At 35.0% G+C, this 25,557-nt stretch overlaps 1 protein-coding gene across 1 annotated transcript; it reads right to left on the bottom strand.

Annotated features, from left to right (window-relative positions):
• Positions 1 to 5,898: 5,898 nt before the first annotated feature.
• LOC136218963 (NAD(P)H dehydrogenase (quinone) FQR1) lies at positions 5,899 to 9,058 on the bottom strand. The gene is made up of 4 exons (XM_066006149.1): positions 8,863 to 9,058; positions 7,451 to 7,544; positions 6,497 to 6,759; positions 5,899 to 6,406 (listed from the first exon to the last, which is right to left on the bottom strand). The coding sequence occupies exons 1-4, from the start codon at positions 8,883 to 8,885 to the stop codon at positions 6,169 to 6,171; spliced, it is 618 nt and encodes a 205-aa protein (XP_065862221.1). The 5' UTR covers positions 8,886 to 9,058; the 3' UTR covers positions 5,899 to 6,168.
• Positions 9,059 to 25,557: the final 16,499 nt, after the last annotated feature.

The raw sequence follows: 25,557 nt of genomic DNA, 5'->3' as shown, positions 1-25,557 counted from the left end.
GTACTGAGTTGCAGGGAAGATGATTTTCCTTCCTGTATAGGGATGAACTTCCCCAAGATTGACACATTCACTCCTGAAATGATTCGTTAGGAGAGGTTGTGTCAATCTCGAGGTGCACCATGGGACACGTCCATCCCATGGTGCCAATCTTGTTAGTAGATTTTGATAATGTTATGATTTGAATGTCGTTATTGTGGCAATCTTGTTGTAAATTTTGATAATGTTATGATTTTAATGTTAGAATCCGTTGTTGTTTGCCCTTTTTTGTTATATACCACTTCGCGAATTAGCTTCAAAACACATCCAGGCTTCGCATATGCGAACTAAATTCATCAAGCAAACCCAAACATTTACTTCGCAGACTTCGCATAGTATGGAATATGCGAAGTCAGACGGGATGGGGCGAGCCGCGCGTAAATATTGGGGGTATTTTTGGAAAGTCACACAAAATGAGTCTAGATATGTAATAGGTTGAGTAAATGGGTTAAATATGTAAATGGGCCTCCCATTTGACCTAGTTTTGTAATTTTCCCTTTTAATAATACACTATCTAGTCTTTAACTTTTGTTCTATTCAACAGTTTAGCCCCTTACAGAGGGATTAAACTGTTAAATAATTCAAATATTTGAGGGACTAAATTATTGAATAAAATAAAAGTTATAGGCTAAATAATATATTATTAAAATACGAGTTAGGTAAATATATTGTTTTAGTGTAGTTTTATGAATACTTATTGTTTTATACCTTTTTTTGTTTTTTGTTTTTTTTTTTTAATTAGGATGAGGGTGAATATATTTTAGACTTTATTGACCCTACTATTGATGGGTTAAAGTTATAGATCAAGCTGGATATATGATAGAATATACTTGTGCTATATTTTAGGATTTTTTTATTTAATTTGTCCTCATTTTGTTAACAATTTTAATCATTTTCAAAGGATTTTTTTGTGTTTTTATTCATTTTCAGAAAATTTTACGACATGTGAAATTCTTTGAAATTGAATGAATTGTCTGAAATTGAATGAAAACGTGTGCGAAAGTGCCAGAAGTGGATAAAATTCTATGAAAGTTGCTGAAACTTTATAAAATGTTTCATTCAATTTCTAATGTTGTTGTAGTAGTTTGTGTTTATTATTTAATTGTTGGCTTTAATCATTGTTAGGAGAGTCACAATAGTGATATTGATGATGTTGTTGCATGGGGATGAAGTTTTCGATCAAATTGGAAGAAAAAAAAGTAACGCTTCTTTTTAAGCTTTTGATATATATCCTTTTGAAATTCAATTCGATCCATATGTAGATTGTTATCTTGTTTATGAAAAAAAAACGATGAATACATGCATTGGATGACAAACTGATGGAGTGGTCTCAGTTGTCTATTTGTAAAGCAATTGATAATTATAAAAAAAGTACCTTGTGGTTTGGCCGATTTACGATGTAGTACGTGCGGTATTTTTGTTTTTTTCAAAGTCATTATCGATCAAATTCTGACAAAGTGAACTCAAATGAAATTTTTTGCAAACCATAGGGTTGCGTTTGCAAAAAGAAATACCGCACGTACCACATCGCAAATCGGCCAAACCATAGAGTACTTTTTTTTTTTTTTGTAATTAACCCTTGTTTTTATGTTTATGTTATTTGATAATAAATAACAACTATTTTTTTTGTAGGATTACCAAGAAGTGGTTTAGTAATAAAAATGATAAGTTGAAGCAACAATTTAATTTGGTAGTTGAATCAATTGGATTAAATTCTTTGTTTTATGAACTGTGGATCATATATATTCAATTGTCTTATTTTGTAAGTTTTGTTTAGAATATTTTGAATCATTTACACATTTAGTTTAAGCCAAGGTTAATATATTTTTGTTTATTCATTTTTTTTTTTTTTTTGTTAGCATATGGGTGTATTTTTTATATATATAATTTGAGGAAGAATGAGATTTATAATGATGTTATCAAGTTGGTATTCTAAACAACTAATACGTGATTTCATCATTTTCTTAATGGTTTTGTTGACAATGTTCCGATGGAGAAATTGAGTGTTGTTGATGTAGTATCTGACTTCATGCATGGTTATGGTTATATGTATGCAAAAATATGGGAAGAAGTTCATGAATTTCTAATTCATATTAATGCAGGGAATTACTATTGGATATTCACTAGGTTTGTGATTAAAAAGAGGAAGTTGTATATGTATAATTCGTTATTTTTGGAAGCAAGTAATGGCGCTTGTTGAGTAGAAATTATAAATTTATGTCATTTGCAGTCACTTTCTTAATTGTTATATGTATTTTAGTTGAGTTGGATTTTATTTAAGCTTGCTTTAGCTTACTTTATGTCACTTTAAGTTAATTTCATTGCATTTTTTTCTTTTTTCAGGGACTTTCATTCACTTTCAGTCATATTCTAAAATTTTATTCTCTCAATTATTGCATGCATGTTTATATGAATTGAATTTATACATGTTTTTAGTTCATTTTGTTTAACTTTAGTGACTTTTAGTGACTTTGATTTTTTTTTAATTTCATTCAATTTATATAAATTTCATTGATTTTCAGTATCTCTTAGTAGCATTCAGTTTATGGTTAAATTGTTTTATTTGGTCTTATTTGTTAATGAATTTAAATATATATTTACTTATAATATATTTTTATTAAACATTTGATGTTTTTTTTAGAATAATTTGTTTAGTTATGCATGATTTCTGTTAATTTTCAGCCAAATTCATTCAGTTTGCCATGATTTGAAATTCGTTGTAAATCGTTTTAATTTCATTTATATTCGTGCTATATGATTTTTATAAGATACGAAACCTTTTTAATTCATTTTTTAATGTTTATTTATTTTTTCGATCACTTTGATATTCCTTTTAGTATATTTCATTCAAATTTAATCAATTTCTTCCATTTTCAACGAATTTCAAAATAGGTGCATTTGTGTGTGATTGTAATATTACCTTATTTATTTATTTTAATTGTATTGCACGTTAGTTTTCATGTTTTATTAATTATTTTAATGCCTTGTAAGTGAGTTGTAGAGAATTTCAATCACTTTCATCCAATTTCAACGACTTTTATGGAATTTCTGAAATGCTGAAATTGAATTAATGTGGATGCAATTGATGCATTATAGTTGTTTTAATTTATTTAATTATTGAAGTTATTTTCTAGTTAATTATTTTAAAATATTTTGACTTGATTTTTTTAGATGATTTTGAATGCTCATTTTGATAATATTGTAGTAGATAAGAATTATTGTTCTATTGTCTTTATCTTTCTGTTTGTGAGCTTTATGAAATTGGATTGTTTTTTTTAACCTACAGTAAAACCTCTATAAATTAATAATGTTGGGACCATGAAATTTTATTAATTTAGAGAGTTATTAATTAATCGATAAATTTATAATTATTAATTTATAGAATGATTTGAATTTTTTTTAAAAATAAATTTTAAATTACTAATTTAAATAAAGTTCTTGTCTAAAATCAATGAACAAATAAAATTAAATGTGCATTATATAAGTTAATTGAACTTGGAAATTCAATGTATTTATGTTAAAAATATTCAATGTATCATAATTAATGAATTACTATAAAAAAATTATATGGTGTTGTTTCAAATCATACCAAAAAATAGGCTTCTCATGAATCTGTCACAACGAATTTAGAGGAAACAACCACTAAAGACATTCATGAACTTGAGGGAATGATTGGTCAGCTTGGTTACCGCAATCCAATGGATTTCAATCAAATATTGGATTGTCCAGGTGAAAACAATGAATGCTCACAAGTCCGAAGTATAGAAGAAATTGTGTCGAGCATTATGCAAAATTCAATTGAGGATGAAGCTGAAGATGATTCGGTACCTTTGAAATCAGTCACAAGAAAGGAAACAATTACAGCATCATCCACTCTTTACAATTTTTTGTTACAAATTGACAAGGATATACCGAAACTTTTGAATGCACTGAGAATAGTTAGAGATGAAATTCAACTAGATTTAAATTTCAAGAAAAAACAAAATACTGTAGATTCATATTTTGCTAAATTATCCTAAGTACGTATATCTATATATATTTGAGAAATTATTAATTTATAGAGGTAATAATACAATGTATTTATAAAGGGTTGTTCCAGAAAATTATTATCTTATTAATTTATTAAAATTGATCATTTTTTAAACTGGCCCAAGTCGGGACCAGAAGAAATTATTATTTTAAAGAGTTTATTAATATCGAGTATTAATTTATAGAGGTTTTACTGTATGTTGAATTTTTGTACTCGAAATCAGAACATGTTGAATCAATTGTTATCATAATACAATGATCGGATTCAGAATAGAAGATCAACATCCAATTGCTGCTTTTTATTTTTCTTTTATCGAGAGTTTGTATGGAGATAAAATACTATTGTGGATATAAAAAAAATTGAGATTCATTTTTTTATATAGCGGTTATATAGTGTTTGGTATTTTAGATATGTAGACAATAAAATATTTTATAAATGTTGGTTTTGAGTTTCTGGTATTTAAGAAATTATGCACATATGTTTAAGGCCTGTTTATTTTACCTACTGTTTGCTGTTTACTGTTACGGTTTGCTGTTGCTGCTTGCTATTGCTATCTAATGTTTGCTGTTACGGTTTGCTGTTGGAAAAAACTGTTTTTCCAAAAAGCAGAGATTCTCTGCTTTTGTAAAAGGCTGCTTTTCAGGTGTAAAAGGCAAACAGGAGGTCCCTAACCAAACACATAATGCTGCTTTTCAAGTGTAAAAGGCAAACATGAGATCACTAACCAAACACCTAAAACTCTCCATTTGAAGTGAAAAGGCAAACATGAGTACAAAAATGAGCAACCAAACACCCCTTTAATATTTTTGGAATAAAAATATTATTTTATGGTGTTTAGGTAAAATTGGAAGGAGCATTTTGGAATTTTTCTCCAAAGGAATTCTTACAAAATGGTCATTTGTACATTTACCTTGTCAATTTTTCCAATTGTATTTTACTTTTTGTGTTGTAAGTAATGCCTTTTTAGCATATGTAATTATAATAATAAAAAATACTTGTTCTTCAAAAATAAAATAATTACTTATTTATTTTAAATTGATGGAATGCAATTCATTCTATTGCGTATTGCACTTTAACTTTACCAATCCTTTCAAAAGAAACTTTACCAATCGGTTTCAAGGAAGTGTTTTAACTTTGATTCTAAAAAGTTTCTCTATATGGACCAATATGGTCATCCAAAGAAATTAACAACATAGTCAACCACTTATTGGAAAATTTTAATCCAATCAGTTTATTTTCTAATCGTTCTTGACACGCAATGAATCAGAAAATACTAATTACAAAAAAAAAAAAAACTCTATTATATTGGTCGACTTAAAAGACCAACTATTATATGTGCCTTTTATAGGTTCTTTTTGAACTTTGTAGTCAGTAGTCATGAGAAGTTTTATTCCTTATATTTTGCTTGTTGTTCTTTATTTTTTATTTAATGAAATTACAAGCATTTTTAAAAAAAAAAAAAGACCAACTATAGTGTTGTAGCCTGTAAAACAACTATTAATAAATTTACTTATCAATTCTCATTCTCTTTATTACATTACTACGCAATAAAATAAAATATTTGCTTATGTAAGCATGAATATTAGCAAAGAATACCAGCTATGCTAACACCATAGATCACATGTGTACGATAGTACTATTGGCCTGGGATTTTTGCATAAATATAGCTAGGCATCGGATATATTCCAGTCTAAGATATATATATGCCATACATGATTTCTTGGTAGGCAGATTTCAATATTATTTCATAACAAGACAATATAATCAGTTCGAGAAAGATATAGCCATCAGTTTGGGCAGATTATAATATGCAAAAAAAGAAAAAGGAGAGATACAGTGAATGTACTTGGGTGCATAAAGCAACTGATCAATCAATACACATGTCATTGGGTCCTTTAAAACAATTATAAAGCAAAAAATATAATAACAAACAAAAGACTTTAGATTTGGTATCAGCTGTCTTAAAGAAGTAAACAACCCTTTATCATTAAGCTAAACCTGTATTATGTAACACACGTACAACACATATAACCAACAAAGAGACTATTATTGTTCATAAGAAAAGTGTGAGGACCAAACTGTACTTGTGTGATTGAATGAAATTAAGATGTAGTAGTTCCCTTGAGCTTCTTTGTGATAGTAGCAATGTACTTGCCCTGGTGGAAAGCCTGCTCCAATTCAAGCTCCGTGGGTTGCCGTGATCCATCACCAGCATATGTTCCTGAACCATAAGGGCTTCCACCCTTCACGTTCTCTATCTCAAACATACCAGCGCCGAACGTATAACCAATGGGAACGAAAATCATTCCGTGGTGAACAAGCTGAGTGATAGCAGTCAACCTGTGCCATGATAAAATGTTAATTGTCTTCTCTTTCTGAGATTTGAATCTAGTAACCAGCATTAGTTAGAAAGGGTGCAAATGGGCTTACGCTGTCGTCTCCTGCCCACCGCCTTGAGATCCTGTGCTATAGAATAGTCCAGCAGGTTTGCCTGCAAGTTGCTGTGTTCTCCATAGACCGCCCGTCGCGTCCATAAATGCTTTAAATTGTGCAGCCATCATTCCAAATCTTGTTGGGAAGCCAAATATGAACCCGTCCGCCTCAGGAAGTTCATGAGTTGTAATAATTGGTACATCACTCTTTGGTGGTGCACTCATCTTACCAAGCACCTCTTCTTGTAGTGTCTCAGGAACCTGCTCCACACAAACCATATCAGTTAAGTGACCACTATCCAACAAGCGACGAAATTGTAGGCTCCATTAAATGCATTACAGACTATAGCTTATCCACATACAAAGAGCTATCTAATTCAGTGCGCAAAGCAAATGACCATGGGAAACTGGATCAGTAGTTCTAATACAAATACATTCAAGCAGGACAAGAATATTGAAAAATAGAAATTCTTACATAACAGATTAGCTAATCAAGCATTTTCAGCGGCAAAAACACATGTTAGATCAGAATATTGATGTCCAAAGACGAACATGAAACTACTGAGAGATACATTCACATGTAACAAATATGGGACAACTGACAATATGTCTAGTTTACACGACAAATTATAGCACCTATACATGAACTTCTTTCCCACATTGAAGGAACTGAATTGACATAAATGTAAGCAAACATGAAGATGAATAGCATGAGCCTAAAAAGACAAGCTAATAGAGAAGGAAATTTCCAATTATCATCCTGCAGAACAGGGGCTAAAGGCTACATATAGACATTGTTCATGACCCCTGCTTCAAAGGAATATTATTTCTTCTATCTCAAAGTTTCAATTTTCTGTGATCACCTAGCACTTGCAGCATGGTGCACATGTCTAACAGTTCAACAAAAAGACATGTAGCTTTCTATAAGATGATTCGGAATGGTGGTTCTTACCTGCCATAATTTGGCTTCAACACCTTCAACAGATGCAGCCCCCTTCTTGATCTCTTCTGCCAATTTCTCTACATGTCCATACATGGAATAGTACCTGAAATAGCATTATAATTATTGAACAAGTAATCTCATGTATCCCAAAAGTATATAATACTATTATAGCAGGATTTTAGAGAACAAAATGTAAGTATGTTGATGTCAACATTAAGCTCGTTGAAGCAATGCCCCTGCATCTATTTAATTTAGAAGAAGTTTCACTGTGTCATCATCTCTCAATTATGTTCCCATAAATAAGCTTGTCAATAATTCTATTTCCTGTGTGACCAATCGGAACATTAAGTTGAGAACAAGAATACTCTTAAACCTATCATTTGAAAATTATATGGATATATGAACTGTCTCTGGTAGATTTAGTTGGAGATGGTGTGCTTGTGAACTAAACTTTTGTGATGTTACTGAAATGATAAAGTCCATCTATAATGTGACAAATAGATAATGCAGCAACAATACTATAATATAATCATGTATCTCTTCCAGTGAGAAACTATGGAGGCCATCATGAAGACTATTAATATGCATAATATCTAATTCTATCTTCTATGAAATCGAAAGTAACATAAATCCAATTGTAAAAAACAACTATTTTCCACTTGTTTGCCTATTGATCCAGTGTTTGACAGATGTACATTCACATAACCATAAATATAAAATCAATGAAGTGAAGCTCAACTACTAATAATTTAATACTATACATTACGACTTTGCTGGTTGACCAATACATACATCTGGTCTTAATTTCGGCATATCAAAAGCATCTAATGTTATAATTGTGGTTTTGTTTTTGATCTTTCAGAGATCTAATTAAACAGAGTATATACACTGTCACAGACCCCAAAGTTTCTTATAATGCCAGGATCCACATATGTTTGGTTTGGTAGAAACATAAAAAGGAAGAAAAGGAAATGTAACTATCTAATTATCGACACGAGGCAAATAAGTCCACTGACACTACACGTAATATGAGCTGGATGCACTTAATTACTACTTTATTTCCTTCCAACCCTCCCCAAATTGCGCATACAGATTACTTTCTTTGATCACAGAAACTACAGTAAAATACGACTAGAATTCTTCTGGCTCTCTACATTTTCTCGGCACCCAAACAGTGGGAACAGTTCATTGTTTAAAAACAAAGTCATGAAGTAGCAATTGCAACAAACCGCAAACACTTTATGAAAGAAAAATCACAAATTAAATCCTGGAGATCAACGACTCAGGGATAGACAAATATTCGAAATAAAATCAAAGATTGGAAATGAGAATCAAGCATCTACCGCATACATACTCGTATATATTTCCGTATGTGCACAGAGATAAGAAGAGAAGTAAAAAGAAAAGAGAGAGAGACATACACAATATACACTTTGGTTGCCATTGAAGCCAGCAAAAAGCTCAAAACGATGCAGTAGTTTTTTCTGTTTTTATATTTGACGAAACGTGAACGTTGGTGATGAAGAAAAATGGACAGCTAAACCCTGTATTTATAGAGGCGATTAGCATAAACTTTTATTTTATTTTTGAAAATTAAGATTCGGAATCGTGAAGGACCAGAATTTTGGAAAACTAGAAAGGGGTAGCAGACAACGGCGTCGTTCTCGTATGGAAAGAGAATATTTATTTTATAACTCTCTTCTTTTATACGATTAGATGGAGAAATGATTATGATGCTGATGATAGGTTGTTGTCACGCTCATCATCATTGGTTTTTCAAAACTAATTTTCTATAGAATAATTTCATGGATATAAAGATAAGGTACATCGATAACGTTTATAGCTATGAGTAATTTTATTTTTACGTTTAAAATGATATAATTTTATCTCTAATATTAACCGTTAAAAGCAATTTTATTTCTAATATTATCAAATTGGGTTAATTTTAAAAATAATTCATCAAACTGTCCCCTCGATCATGAATCTTATCATCTACACTTTATATGTGAGTAATTTTATCAATGACAGATCATAAATATATGATTAGACGTGAAAAAAATTAAAAAAAATTAAAATAATACTGTCTATTTTACGAGTTGGACAAAAAAATATTAACCTCCAATTCTATTATTAAATCACAACAAATATGAAATCTTTTTTTTAACGAACTGGTATGTAATGGGTGCATATTAAGGAACAAAATATATGTGTTTTACAATAATGTCTGAAATTGACCCAATTTGCATTAGGGGTAAAATTGATCTTCTGCCAATGTTAGGGGTAAAATTGCATCATTTTAGACATTAGGGGTAAAATTGATTCTGGCTGTAAAACGTTAAAGGTATTTTTGCACTTTATCCCATGGGTATAATATACATTTTCTGAAGAAAAAAAATCTCATTTTAGAAATATGCAACCTCATAGACCAACTTTTTAATGGGTCCTTACTCACCCGACAACCTAACTTAGTCTATAAACACTCTCTATTTACTCTGAATGTTTCCCCTAACAGTTGAAATTAAAGGACATAGTTTCCCTTTACGAGTACATTCTCTATAGTGGTATAACATTCTACCATCAAAGAAGGGTAAACTTTAAGTTGAGTTTTTGAAAAATAATCTCAATCCATAAACTTCAATTTTTCGCAAATTCTACTTGCCATCCGCGTTGCGCCAGAAAACCAAAATCAAACACCGCAAGCAGTGTGTGTTGGTCCCTGGTAATTAGTTTCAAAGGGGGGTTAGGAATTAATATAACTTTTTCACGTTTTAATTAAGCTGACTGAAAGTAATTTTGAGAGTTTATTAACTCGGCTTTTGGTCAGCTTGGTGAGATATGTTTGAAGACAGCTTTAGTCAGATGTTGACTAAAGTTGTTTTCTTGTGAGTTGAGAATTGACACTCTTGGAGGTCAGCTTCTAACTCAGCACCACTTATTTTCTCAAGGTCAGCTTAGACAATTTATATGCTGAGTAAATATAGCAAACAACACATACAATATAAGAGAGAGTTCAGAGATTACTCAGTATCACTTATCCTGGTTCAGCCTCTCTGCCTACGTCCAGTCCCCGGAGTCCTCCGGGCTTTTTGAATCCAATACTGAGCTCTTTAACGGTAGAGCACAAACCAATTACAAGGCAGTTGAATATGCAAGAGTACCTTCCTCTATTCGTCTACTCAACTCCTACTAAGTGTTACAACCCAGCACCTAGATTTCTCTACCACTGTCCAAGCACTCAGCTTAACACTCTCAATATTCCTATTGATCACAAACTTGTTCTTTTTATGCTAAAGAACACTTTAGATGATTATACAACAATCAATCTAGCATTTACACAGAGAATGAAAAATTGGTGTAAAATCTTTTTGTATTTGAGTGCTTTCAAGATTTTCTCTCTTTGTATTTTTCTCTTGATGCTTCCGTAATAAACCAAGATTCTTCATTGTCCTTTTATAGAAGGAAATTGCAGATTTGGATCTTGAATTGTTGTTACCGTTAACACCAAAACGGCTCTTTTGGGGAACAATTTCTGGCCAGCTTCAGACTGCTCCGTCATTCCCTTTCTCTGTTTTCTTCAGGCGTCAGATTTGTCTTCTTGCGTCTGGCTTGTCTGTTTGTGCCAGTTGTCTTTTACCAATAATCCAATGACCCATGACTCTTGGAATTAGTCTTTTATGTGTCTTCGAGGTTCCAATTATTGGTGCAGAAGATTTGCAGACTTTGTCCTTTAGTGAACGCATCCTTCATGCTGTCCTGACTGTCATTCAGCTTTCTTCGTAATCTTCGGATGTTCAACTTCTAAGCTGAGTTCATTCTTGGTCAGCTCCGTTCTGTGTAAACGCTTCTGACGAAGTCTTCAATTTTAGTCAGCTTTGTTTTGCTTCTGAGTCCTATTCCACTCAGCTTCCATTTTGTCATGCTGAGTTGCTTTCCACTCAGCTTTGCTTATGCTGACTTTTGTCCTGTCTTTACTTTATATATTTTTGCACTCAATATTGAACAAACACATTAGTACAATTAAATCAAAGCATTTAAATTTAATTGCCTCTTAATCATGGATGATTTTGTCAAATCAAAATCTTGTGGAAAGGTGTTTCAACAAACTCCCCCATTTTGATGTTGGCAAAATACATAATTACGGAACTCAGTTATAAGTTGCCCCATGATTGATTTTTGAAATGACTCCCCCGTAAGGGTTACACATATTGTCTTAACTTAATTCTAAACCTTCGAAGATCTAATTGAATTAGGCTTAAGACATTTGTGTATACTGACTTAGTTTTGGATTTGAACTTCTTTGGATTTAAGTCAGTTTTTCAAAAATATTAGAAGTATGTTGTCTCTCAGTTTATTGCATAAGTTGTTTTGGTGTTAATGCATACTGAGTGTATTTAACTTCTTGATTTGTTTGTTCAAATTTTATTAGTCAGGTCAGGAAGAAAATGAATACTTATAATATATTGACCTTTCAAAAACACATATATTCAAAGACAGGATATAAAGCGAAGTCCTAGATATTGACTAAGCTAGTTCTACTTCTTCTTTTTCTGAGTCGGGTGGTCAGCTTGAGCAATTCCTTTGCCTTTCTCTTTACTCCCTGAAGCATTACCTGCAGGCTGAGTTCCTCTTTGAATTGTACCTGTAGGCTGAGTCTGATTTCCGCCTTGACTTGTCTCCTCCGTTTTGCCATCATCGGGTTTGTAGAGGAATGTTTCATTGCGAGCTGCAGATGAGAGATAGTGGGAGTAGCGCTGAAGTTTCTTAGTGCTCTCCCCCAAACCATCAATGACGGGTACACTATCATCCTGGACATGCCTAGGAACTCGAAGGGAGCTGCTGATCATGCTAAGGAGGCATTCATGGGATTTGCTGAGCCAGGTGAGCGAGGCGGTGAGCTGACCAAACGATTGATGGAACAGCTTGAGCAAGGCAGAATCATAGAACATGCGCTGAGCATTGTTGATGCGCATTGCCTTCATGATAGCTTGTGAAAAGCTCATGAGTTCACTGTTGGAGACTGGATCAACATCCATCTGTGCCTTGTCTATGTTGAGGAGTCTGACTGCTTCACTTAGTTGGTCAATAGTACACTGAGAGGAGGAGGATACTAAGTCACGTGTACTGGTCAGCTCAGTATGAAGCTTGGTGAAGCATTGTTGAAGTTCGGCAGAGGTGGCAAACTCAGCATTGCCGGGTGGACTTGATTTGGTCAGCTCAGCATTCAGCTTGGTAAAGCAATCATGCAAATCAGCAGAGGTAGCATACTCAGTATGGGCAGTGGCACTAGATTTGGTCAGTTCCGCATTTAACTTAACAAAATATTCTTGCAGTTCAGTTGAAGTTGCATACCCTGGATTTACTGTCGACAATTTTTGAACTTGCCCTTCAAGTGAATTCATATGGGTTGCCATTGTAAGCATCAGTTCGGTCAGTTTTGCTATTTGCCCTTGATTCGGTTGCTGAGTTTGAATCGTAGTGATAATGCTAACCAGATCTTTTAGTCCACGAAGTTCATTCAGAAGCTGAGTAATACCTGACAGGTGGGAGGACTCAACTTGAGTAGATTGGTGACCATCAGCTTGAGTAGTATTGAAATCTTGAAGCAAGGACTGAGCAGAAGCAATGACACGGCGTCCGGACTCAGTAGCATTCAAGTATGCAAATTTATCAGCATTAGGCTCAGAGGCTGGTATTGAGCTTGATGGTGGTGGAGGAGGTGGTTCTTGGCCAGATTGAGTACCTTGAGTGGTAACTAGACTTTGATGGATTTCTGGAGCTGAGTCATCAATATGTTGGGTTGAAGGTGGAGTTTGATTAGACAAGTTAATCTGCTCAGCTTGAAGAGGTGAAGTGGAAACAGGAAGTGTGTCACCTTGAGCAGCTTGGATTGGATCTGTAGGGTTTTTGGCTTGTTCCTCATCCTGAGTAACAGAGGCTTGTTTTTCTACAGGATTTTCTAGTGGTGACTCAGTCTCATTCGAGAAATATTTGAACTGGATGTTGGAGAGGTCATCCTCAATTTCTTCTGCGGGAAAAGCATCCATAAGATCAATTTGCTTTTGCGCCTTCTTCTTAAGTCTTCGTCGTGTTGGAGCTTTTGGGGATGAAGGGTCAGCTTGAATTTCGTCGCTGGACTCAGTAGCAACTGCCTCCTCTTTTACAAGTTGCTCAACATGACCCTCAATAGCATCACTTTTTCTTTCTCCTTGCTCAGCATCATCCTGAGAGTTCTCAACATTGGGATGTTCTTCCTGCTCAGTATTAGCTTCTTGGTGCTCAACATGTAACTCTGTTTCTTCTACAGCTTCCTTTTCTTGGTCAGTTCCATGACCTTCAGGTTGAGTACAGTCTAATGGGACAGCTTCCACTATCTTTAAGGAGTTACCCTTTTTCTTTTTCTTTAAAGGGGATTCTGGAGTTTCTTCTTCCTCATCCTCAGGCTCTTCTTGCCTTTTTCTTTTCTCAGCTAACTCAGCTTGCTCCTTAGCCTTGTCAGCTTTAGCTTTTTCTTTTGATAATAGCCTTACTTTCTTTGGGACTGCATGAATGTCTTTTGAGCAGGTTTCTATAGCCTTCCTCTTCTTCTTCCTCTCAGGCTGAGCTGTCTTAGGTGACTCAGCATGAGCCTCAACATCTCTTGCAGGCTCAGTTTCGAGCTCAATTTCTGGTTGCTCAGCTTCTTCATCTTCTTCAGCATCTCCAGCTCCTTCATATCCCTTTAAGGGTTGATTGTACAACAGTCCATCCAGTAGAACTGCAGTGATTTCACTCCCTAAGCTACTTGTTTCATTTTTTGTCTCGATCTGCTTGTCTTCGAGAATTTTTATGATTAGAGATCCTAAGCGGAGTGTCTTACCACCTCGTTGAAGAGCTCCAACTAGGAAGACGGGAAGGTTGAGTGGAGTGTAGGTTAGCATGTGCTAGATGAAGCACTGCTCGAAGTTGGAGGCGGATGAAGCTGAGCTGAGTTTGGGGAAGATAAAGGTGGTCATCATGTAGTGGACCATCTTTTGTTCTTTACCTATGGAGGTGCTGGGTATTTCACCCTTATGATCCTTGGGTTTACAGAACCCCTTGAGCTTCTCAGCCGTGTCTTTTGGTACTTTCTCCTTCGTCGTTCTAAACTGAATTCCTTCGTCTGGTAAATCTAGTAAGGTGGCTAGATAGGCAGGGGTTACGATGATTTTCTGACCTTTAACTGTGGTCTCCAAATAGTCAGAGTCATTTGCATCAACATGTAGATTCGAGTAGAATTCCCGTACTAACCTGGGATAGGTTGTTCCTGAAAGAGAGAAAAGACCTTTCCACTTGTTCTTCTCGATCCATTCACAGAATCGTTTCTCAGACGAGACAAAGCTTGGAGAAAACCATCGGCATTTTAGAACCTCCAGATTGTTGACCTTTTTGTGAACTTTGATCATGGTTATTTTCACTGGTTGTGAGGAGCCGGTGAGGTCAGCTTGATTGGGTGTGCCAGAGGTTTGTGTGGGGTTAGGGATTTGATTCTTTCCGGAAGCCATTATTACAGATGAAGGTTTGAGGTTTTTAGGGAGAGAGAAGGATTTGATTTCAGAGAATCGTAGGCGTAAGGATTCGTGAGTGGGGATTCTTCCACTTTTTATACCTATTTTCGGCGGCCCTATTCAATTAACTAGCCGTTTTGCCTAGGGACGTTCAACCGACAAGTATTCTATTAATTATGACATCTTCGGCGCATGGGATTTGTCATAAATGTGCGTCTTTCCAAGGTGCCAGAGTTTACACGTGTAGGCATTTATTTTATGCGAGTGGGTTTTTACTTGGTTTTGCTAGAATTCGAAGCATTCACGATATTAAGTGTCTAACTTTTGTGAAGATAATTTTTTCTATCTCTAATTAACTCAACATATGTTACTCACTTCAGCATGTATATGTACTCAGCATAGTGTGATTACTCAATACGTTTATCTACTCAGCATAGAATGTTTACTCAGCTTTTATGCCTACTCAGTATCATCACTCAATATATATGTCAATTCAGCATAGGGTGGCTTTTCATTTTCAAACTTAGTAAGGAGTAGATATTTGACTCAACATGGCATTTGCACAATCATTCAAATTTCCACTCACATGGCAATTATTCAATACAGATTTAGTTAGAGTGGATTTGACATACCAATTGTTTCCCTTAGTGTGTTGAATTGTTCTCGTGCCAAGGGCTTTGTGAAGATATCTGCAAGCTGATCATTTGTTGGCACATAGGTCAGTTTGATCTCATCTTTTAGTACATGATCTCTGATGAAGTGATGCCTTATGCTAACATGCTTCATCCTGCTGTGTTGGACTGGGTTCTTTGATAGATCAATGGCACTTTTGTTGTCACATTTGATCTCTATTGTCTTTGTTTTGACTCCATAATCCTCAAGTTGTTGCTTTATCTATAGGACTTGAGCAACACAGCTTCCAGCAGCCACGTACTCAGCTTCAGTTGTAGATAGGGCTACGGATGATTGCTTCTTGCTGAACCAAGATACTAGACAACTTCCGAGAAAATGACATCCTCCCGAAGTACTCTTCTGTTCTAGCTTATCTCGTCCATAGTCAGCATCAGTATATCCAATGAGTGTGAAGTCATTTGAGGTTGGATACCATAGACCTGCATCAAATGAGCTTTGCAAGTATCTAAAAATTCTTTTCACAGCTGTTAGATGAGATTCCTTGGGGTCAGCTTGATATCTAGCACAATAGCATACTGAGTATTGAATATCCGGTCTACTAGCAGTGAGATAGAATAAAGAACCTATCATACCTCGATAGAGTTTACTATCAACTGACTTACTCTTCTCATCCTTGCATAGGACAGTATCAGTTCCCATGGGGGTTGATATTGGTTTGCAATCTACCATGCTGAATTTCTTCAACATTTCCTTGGTGTACTTAGACTGACTTATAAAGATAACATTCTTACCTTGCTTGATTTGAAGTCCAAGGAAGAAGTTGAGTTCACCCATCATTGACATTTCAAACTCAGTTTGCATCTGTTGACTAAACTCTTTGCATAAAAACTCGTCAGTGGCACCAAATATTATATCATCTACATATATCTGTGCAAGTAGGGTATGTTTACCCTTTTTCTTAATAAACAAAGTTGTGTCAGCTTTTCCCCTGACATAGTTCCTGGTCAGCAGGAAGTTGGTCAACCTCTAATACCAAGCTCTTGGAGCTTGCTTTAGGCCGTACAGGGCCTTTTTGAGTTTATAAACGTGGTTTGGAAACTTTGGATCTTCAAACCCAGGAGGTTGATTAACATATACCTCTTCGTTTATAAAGTCATTAAGAAACGCACTTTTTACATCCATTTGGTATAGTTTAAAATTCATGTAACTGGCATAGGCACACAATATACGTATAGCTTCTAATCTAGCAACAGGAGCAAATGTTTCTCCATAGTCTATACCCTCTTGCTGACTATAGCCTTGGGCTACAACTCGAGCTTTGTTTCTAATCACATTTCCATGCTCATCTAGCTTATTTCTAAAGACCCACTTGGTTCCTATGGGCTTTTGATTCCTATGTTTAGGTACTAAATCCCATACCTCATTTCTAGTGAATTGGTCAAGTTCCTCTTGCATAGCATTGATCCAATACTCGTCTTGCTCAGCATCGGCAAAGTTCTTTGGCTCATATATTGAGACGAATGCAACATTGCTGAGGTATTTTCTAAGCTGATCTCTGGTCATTAATTTGTTGTTGGCGGCATCAAGAATGGCCTGTTCCATATGTCCTCTTGGGATCTTTATTTCCTTGGGAAGTGTTGAGTCGTTTGGAAGAGGTGTTTCTACAATCTCTACAGGAATAGATTGGTCAGAAAATGATATTTCAATTTCTTGCTTACCTTGGGTCAGCTCCTGTATTGATGACACAGAGGCTTCTGGTTGAGTAGCGGAAGCTGAGCCTGGTTCATCTTCTTCAGGCTGAGCTAACTTACCTGTAGGGTCAATTTCATCGAACTCAACATGTACAGACTCTTCTACAACCTGAGTTCTTTTATTAAATACTCTATATGCTTTACTGTTTGTTAAATACCCTAAAAAGATCGCCTCGTCAGCTTTAGCATCAAATTTAGCAAGGTTGTCTTTTGTATTGAGTATAAAGCATTTACACCCAAAGGCACGAAAGTATCCAATGTTGGGCTTTCGACCTTTCCAAAGTTCATATGGGGTTTTCTTAAGTATAGGTCTAACTAGAGCCCTATTCAGTATGTAACATGCCGTGTGAACAGCTTCACCCCAGAAGTACTTTGGAAGCCTATTTTCACTCAGCATTGTCCTAGCTATTTCGACAATGGTTCTATTTTTCCTTTCAACGACCCCATTTTGTTGAGGTGTTCTAGGAGCAGAGAAGTTGTGGTCAATACCACTGGTTTCACAGAATTCAACAAACTGTTGGTTTTTGAATTCTCCACCATTGTCGCTTCTAATGTGAGCTACTCTTAGGTCTTTGTCATTTTCAAGCTTTTTAATCAGTGTGGTAAACATCTCAAAAGTTTCATCCTTGCAGCTCAGCAAGATGATCCAAGTGTACCGAGAGAAATCATCTACAATAACCAAGGAAAATTTCTTACCTCCCAAGCTGAGTGGCTGGATAGGTCCGAAAAGATCCAAGTGTAGTAATTCCAATGGTCTTTTGGTTGAGACAATATTTTTGCTATGAAATGACTTTTTAGTTTGTTTGCCTTGCTGACAAGATTTACACAGTTGATCTTTTTCAAACTTTAATTTGGGTAATCCCTCAACTAATTGCTTTCTAGCTAATTTGGCAAGAAGGTCCATGCTGACATGCCCAAGTCTTCTATGCCATAGCCAGGAGTTGTCCTCTTTAGACACTAAGCATATGTTTTTGGAAAACTGTTTTTCTAAGTTTAACATATATACATTTTCTACACGAGGGGCAGTTAAAATTAATTCATTTGTATTTTCCTCGAGTATTTGACACTTAGTATCATCAAATACAACCTTTCTGTCGCTCTTGCAAAGCTGAGCTACACTCAGCAGATTGTATTTGAGACCTTTAACTAAGGAGACAGACTCAATGGTTGGGTTACCTCCGATAGTACCTGAGTCGACTATCTTACCCTTCTTGTTGTCTCCAAAGCTTACACTTCCACCTCGTTTAAGCTCTAGTGTGATGAAATGAGTTTCATCACCTGTCATATGCCTTGAGCATGCGCTGTCTATATACCATAGTTTTGACTTCTCCACGCATGTCAAGCTGACCTGCATTTTAAACTATTCATTTTTAGGTACCCAATTCCTTTTGGGTCCTTTCTTGTTAGTATAAACAGGTGCAAAATCATATTTTAACTTGTGACGGCATACTTTTATGGTGTGGCCTGGCTTACCACAGAAATCACAAAAAGGTACCCTTTGTGGGTTGAACTGAGTATGGTCAGCATTATTGTGTTGGGCATGCCAACATACTTTTGTGGTATGCCCTTTTCTTCCGCAGAAGTCACATTGGACAATCCGCTTGTTATGCCAACACACATCCTTTGTGTGCCCCCTTTTTCCACAACACTCACATTGAGTGAATTGCTTACGCTGACTAGTATTTGCGTACTCAGCATGGGGTTTATTTCTATTTGAGCCCTTCCCTTGACTCTGTAACATTGTGATATCCTTTCTAAGTTTCCTTGACTCAGATTGAACCTCCGTGATGAACTTATGTAAGATTTGCATGTTGGTATGCAGGTCAGAGTTATCCTGGAGAAGATATTGGAGGTCACTCAGTTTGACCTCTTCAATCTCATCACAGCGCCTGCTGAGTGCCTTAATCTTTTTGTTACACTTCTTAGTTAGTGTATATAAGTTACTCAGGGCATTTACCATTTCATTTCTAAGCAAAAGTAAGGATGTTACCTCATTGTTGTTTTCCTCCTGCTCGGAATCTTCAGAGAGGTCAGCTTGCTCAGATTGGGATTGGTCAGCTCCATCATCTGCCATGAAACATATATTGGCTGTTTCATTTTGCTCAGCTTCGGATGATGTTGACACATCACTGTCACTCCATGTGGCTACCATAGCCTTTTTGCTTCCCTTCTTCTCCTTTTTGAGGTTGGGACAGCTTGACTTGATGTGCCCAGTTTGATGACACTCAAAGCATGTGACAGACTTCGAGCTGTCCTTCTTGTACTTGTCACTTGACTCGGCTTTATACTTGTCATTTCTTCTAAATGACCTTTTGCCGTTTCTATCATTCCTTCTAAACAGCTTCTTCATTTTTCTGGTGAACATGGTTATTTCCTCATCATCAGTTGACTCAGCTTCAGTCGAGTCAGCTTTCATGACAAGTGTCTTTTGTTTCTTATCTTCTGATTTTTCTTTCTCTTTGGCTTCAAAGTTTTTCATAGAGATTTCATGGGTCAGCAGGGATCCGATCAGCTCATCATATTTATAGGTAGTCAAGTCTTGAGCTTCTTCTACGGCTGTTTTCTTTGCTTGCCAACTCTTAGGCAGACTTCTCAGAATTTTCTTCACCTGTTCCTCTTCAGTGAAGTTCTTTCCAAGCCTTTTTAGCTCGTTTATAATATTTGTGAACCTTGCGTTCATTTCTGAGATGTCTTCATTCTCATTCATCTCAAACAGCTCGTAGAGTCTCATATGTTGATTGACTTTAGACTCCTTAACTTTGCTTGTGCCTTCATAGGTTACTTCAAGCTTCTTCCAAATCTCCTGTGCTGACTCGCAACCTGAAATCTTATTGTATTCTGCAGCATCTAACGCACAGTGAAGCATGTTTATAGCCGAAGCATTATTTTGTAATTTTCTAAGGTCATCCTCTGTCCACTCAGCCTCACTTTTAACGACTTTCTCATCGTTAACAGTTTTGTATGGCACATGTGGACCTTGAACAATTGCAAGCCATGCACTCATGTTTGTGGCTTGAATAAAGTTTTTCATCCTATTCTTCCAGAATGTATAATTTGACCCAAAGAATAGGGGAGGTCAAGTGATTGATAGTCCCATAGGGAGTATCTGTGTTGTTTGGTTTCCTGGAAGGAACCGAGTGTTATTCTCACCCATTTTTAGGGATCAGCTCAAGATTGTTAAATCTTTTAGTAGTGAGCTTAGGCTCTGATACCACTTGTTGGTCCCTGGTAATTAGTTCCAAGGGGGGGGTTAGGAACTAATATAACTTTTTCGCGTTTTAATTAAGCTGACTGGAAGTAATTTTGAGAGTTTATTAACTCGGCTTTTGGTCAGCTTGGTGAGATATGTTTGAAGACAGCTTTAGTCAGATGTTGACTAAAGTTGTTTTCTTGTGAGTTGAGAATTGACACTCTTGGAGGTCAGCTTCTAACTCAGCACCACTTATTTTCTCAAGGTCAGCTTAGGCAATTTATATGCTGAGTAAATATAGCAAACAACACATACAATATAAGAGAGAGTTCAGAGATTACTCAGTATCACTTATCCTGGTTCGTCCTCTCTGCCTACGTCCAGTCCCCAGAGTCCTCCGGGCTTTTTGAATCCAATACTGAGCTCTTTAACGGTAGAGCACAAACCAATTACAATGTAGTTGAATATGCAAGAGTACCTTCCTCTATTCGTCTACTCAACTCCTACTAAGTGCTACAACCCAGCACCTAGATTTCTCTACCACTGAATGCTTACAACCAAGCACTCAGCTTAACACTCTCAATATTCCTATTGATCACAAACTTGTTCTTTTTATGCTAAAGAACACTTTAGATGATTATACAACAATCAATCTAGCATTTACACAGAGAATGAAAAGTTGGTGTAAGATCTTTTTGTATTTGAGTGCTTTCAAGATTTTCTCTCTTTGTATTTTTCTCTTGATGCTTCCGTAATAAACCAAGGTTCTTCATTGTCCTTTTATAGAAGGAAATTGCAGATTTGGATCTTGAATTGTTGTTACCGTTAACACCAAAACGGCTCTTTTGGAGAACAATTTCTGGCCAGCTTCAGACTGCTCCGCCATTCCCTTTCTCTGTTTTCTTCAGGCGTCAGATTTGTCTTCTTGCATCTGGCTTGTCTGTTTGTGCCAGTTGTCTTTTACCAATAATCCAATGACCCATGACTCTTGGAATTAGTCTTTTATGTGTCTTCGAGGTTCCAATTATTGGTGCAGAAGATTTGCAGACTTTGTCCTTTAGTGAACGCATCCTTCATGCTGTCCTGACTGTCATTCAGCTTTCTTCGTAATCTTCGGATGTTCAACTTCTAAGCTGAGTTCATTCTTGGTCAGCTCCGTTCTGTGTAAACGCTTCTGACGAAGTCTTCAATTTTAGTCAGCTTCGTTTTGCTTCTGAGTCCTATTCCACTCAGCTTCCATTTTGTCATGCTGAGTTGCTTTCCACTCAGCTTTGCTTATGCTGACTTTTGTCCTGTCTTTACTTTATATATTTTTGCACTCAATATTGAACAAACACATTAGTACAATTAAATCAAAGCATTTAAATTTAATTGCCTCTTAATCATGGATGATTTTGTCAAATCAAAATCTTGTGGAAAGGTGTTTCAACAAACTCCCCCATTTTGATGTTGGCAAAATACATAATTACGGAACTCAGTTATAAGTTGCCCCATGATTGATTTTTGAAATGACTCCCCCGTAAGGGTTACACATATTGTCTTAACTTAATTCTAAACCTTCGAAGATCTAATTGAATTAGGCTTAAGACATTTGTGTATACTGACTTAGTTTTGGATTTGAACTTCTTTGGATTTAAGTCAGTTTTTCAAAAATATTAGAAGTATGTTGTCTCTCAGTTTATTGCATAAGTTGTTTTGGTGTTAATGCATACTGAGTGTATTTAACTTCTTGATTTGTTTGTTCAAATTTTATTAGTCAGGTCAGGAAGAAAATGAATACTTATAATATATTGACCTTTCAAAAACACATATATTCAAAGACAGGATATAAAGCGAAGTCCTAGATATTGACTAAGCTAGTTCTACTTCTTCTTTTTCTGAGCCGGGTGGTCAGCTTGAGCAATTCCTTTGCCTTTCTCTTTACTCCCTGAAGCATTCCCTGCAGGCTGAGTTCCTCTTTGAATTGTACCTGTAAGCTGAGTCTGAGTTCCGCCTTGACTTGTCTCCCCCGTTTTGCCATCATCGGGTTTGTAGAGGAATGCTTCATTGCGAGCTGTAGATGAGAGATAGTGGGAGTAGCGCTGAAGTTTCTTAGTGCTCTCCCCCAAACCATCAATGACGGGTACACTATCATCCTGGACATGCCTAGGAACTCGAAGGGAGCTGCTGATCATGCTAAGGAGGCATTCATGGGATTTGCTGAGCCAGGTGAGCGAGGCGGTGAGCTGACCAAACGATTGATGGAACAGCTTGAGCAAGGCAGAATCATAGAACATGCGCTGAGCATTGTTGATGCGCATTGCCTTCATGATAGATGGAAGAAGACGAATGGGTTAGAGGTGACAAATGGGGATTTAATTGAAATTAATTTTTTAAAACTAAAATCATCTATCGCTACCATGAAATATAGTTATTTCTAGTTAAAAGATTACTCACCAAAGTGAGATATGGATTGGCATTTTCATTGTTCATCTTCATTGAATTTGAGCAATTATCATGATTGTGTTGAGTTGTTTCAAAAAAATCATGATTGTGTTGAGTGTCAGAATTACGTTCTTTATCCAGTGTAGGTGATCTGTATGACCTTCTCCTTGTTTCTGAATCGCTTCTAATACCAGTGTTAAATCACCAACATAATTTCTCACCGTTCTTCATGATTCACAGGATTGATATAAAAATAATGTCAAAGGGAAAGAAAATAAGCTTCTGGAACCCATAACTTTGATATCATATTGAGAATGAACAAACGAATTCTATCAGAAATGATGAATTTGATTTGCTAACTCTACAACCAGTGGTGGATCCAGGAATCGACGTCCGGGGATTATAACTCATTTTAGGCCTAAAATATCATATTATTTGGTCTTTTTAGGTCCGAATAAATATTATAACTACATTTATAATAAAAAAAATGTAAATTTTTTTTGGCTCTTTTTAGTCCTGACCCTAGACGGCCGCACTCATGGTCTATGCCTAGAGTCGGCCCTCCATTTTCCCTCTTTTACTACTATGAACCTCTATCATCCTCATAAAATTATACTTTACTCTCTACTTTACTTTTAATTTTTTTTGGTCTATATATTTATTTATTAATATTTTTTTATCCTTTGATTAATTTCACTTTTGATTCTTGTACTTATATATTTTTTATTTTTTCTTAAAAATTATTTTGACCAAATTTTACTTTTTATTTTGGTTTTGATCCTTATACTTATATATTTATACTTTTTTTATTTCTAAACTAATTTCACTTTTGATAATTGTACTTATTTATTTTTATTTTTATAACCCTGAAAAATAATTTTAACCAATTTTTTTTCTTTTAGAATACTATTCAATTTTAGTATTTCTTCTTAATCATTTTAAATTGATTATTTTGTTTTTACAATATAATATTTATACATTTTTTTATTAATCTTATTTATGTTTCCTCCGTTTCATCGTCTTTTGATTTTAATAGCTGAAGTAATTGATTTTAATTCTTATATTTACATGTGATTAATTTATTAAGGCCTAATACTTTTCCAACTCCCTTAACTTGTCCAAATTGGTCATTTTACCCCCTCAACTCATCGAATGTCCTATTTACCCTCTTAACTTCATAAAAGTGGTATTTCTCACCCCCTCAACTTGTCCATTTCCCCCCCCCCCAACTCATAGAATGTTCTATTTACCTCTTTAACTCCATAAAAGTGATATTTTTCACCCCTTACAATCCGTTATCGAAGCCTAAATTGATAACTTTTTTAAACGTTAAACCTATATATTTATGCTATTTTGTAAGTGGAACCTAAATTGATACTTCCCTAAAAATCATATGTCTATTTTGGTACATTATCCCTACATATAATGTATTTAACTTGTTTATATTAATATTCTTGTTATTTGTATTTTTTATTCGTTCTTTCTCTTTTCAACTTTTTTGACTACTATAAAGTGATAAGAAATACTATTTTTATGGAGTTAAGAGGGTAAATAAGATAATAAGTGGTGAGAAATACCACTTTTATAGAGTTAAGGGGGTAAATAGGATATTCAATGAGTTGAGAAGGGGTAAAATGACAAATTTGGACAAGTTAAGGGGAGAGAAACACCATTTTTATGGAGTTAAGGGGGTAAATGTGACATTCAATGAGTTGGAGGGGTAAAATGACAAATTTGGACAAGTTAAGGGGGCTGGAGAAGCATTAAGCCATTTATTAATGTAGATATATATATATATATATATATAATTATTTTTAAAAACAATCCACAACTTTTTTTTATTATCTCATCTGAACCAAAGAGTCACAAAGGAAATCAAATGTATATAATTTCCTTTCTAGAATCGAAACAATGGAATTCAGAATCATTTCATTCTTTTCTCCTTGTTTCCTTTTCTTGATTTCATTCTGTTGCCATGTCGAACCAAATGGCCCTTAGTAATGTTGTTTGACTACTTCTAATTATCACCTTCTTTTTCCTGCTAAATCCAACTTCTTCAATTACAGTAGGGCAATTATCCTCTACAACCAACTTCAATTTATTACTCTCAGATGAATTCATCTCTTCATTCCAACAACATATCGGATTAGGGTTGATTCATTTGACACTAATATATACATATATATAGTATAACCTCGATTTAAATAATAGCTTTCTCTGGTTCCGATTTGGATTAATGGGATAAAATAATAACCTTGGTAAATCCATAAGATAATAATCTTAAAAAATTCATTGACATCCATTGAAAATATAAAATAATAATTCATTAAATAAGTATGAAGATTGCATATGTAATTCATAAAATAATGCACTTTCTAAACAATTTTTATTTCAAATTTTATGTTTTTTTTAAATATTTATCTATTATCAATTGTTTTACTCAATTTCATCTTTAATTTTTGGAGGGCATAAAATATGTTCGGCACATTCTTCTCATTCTAAAGCAAGTAATTATTTAAAATTAAAAAATTAATTGTTGAATTTGAGAAATATAATATACCCATATATAAAATAATAATTTTTCAGATCCCATTT

The sequence above is a fragment of the Euphorbia lathyris genome, chromosome 2 (assembly GCF_963576675.1).
Source record: "Euphorbia lathyris chromosome 2, ddEupLath1.1, whole genome shotgun sequence".
Lineage (NCBI taxonomy): Eukaryota > Viridiplantae > Streptophyta > Magnoliopsida > Malpighiales > Euphorbiaceae > Euphorbia > Euphorbia lathyris.
The sequence above is the reverse complement of the archived record's forward strand: the minus strand, read 5'-3'. Positions and strand labels throughout refer to the sequence as shown.

Bases quoted from the DNA above. Each gene is read 5' to 3' on its own strand.
- LOC136218963 (XM_066006149.1), bottom strand. From the start codon at position 8,885: ATGGCAACCAAAGTGTATATTGT. The intron at 6,760-7,450 runs GTAAGAACCACC...TGTGTGGAGCAG, and splicing joins TTGAAGCCAAATTATGGCAG to GTTCCTGAGACACTACAAGA. The intron at 6,407-6,496 runs GTAAGCCCATTT...ATCATGGCACAG, and splicing joins GGTGGGCAGGAGACGACAGC to GTTGACTGCTATCACTCAGC.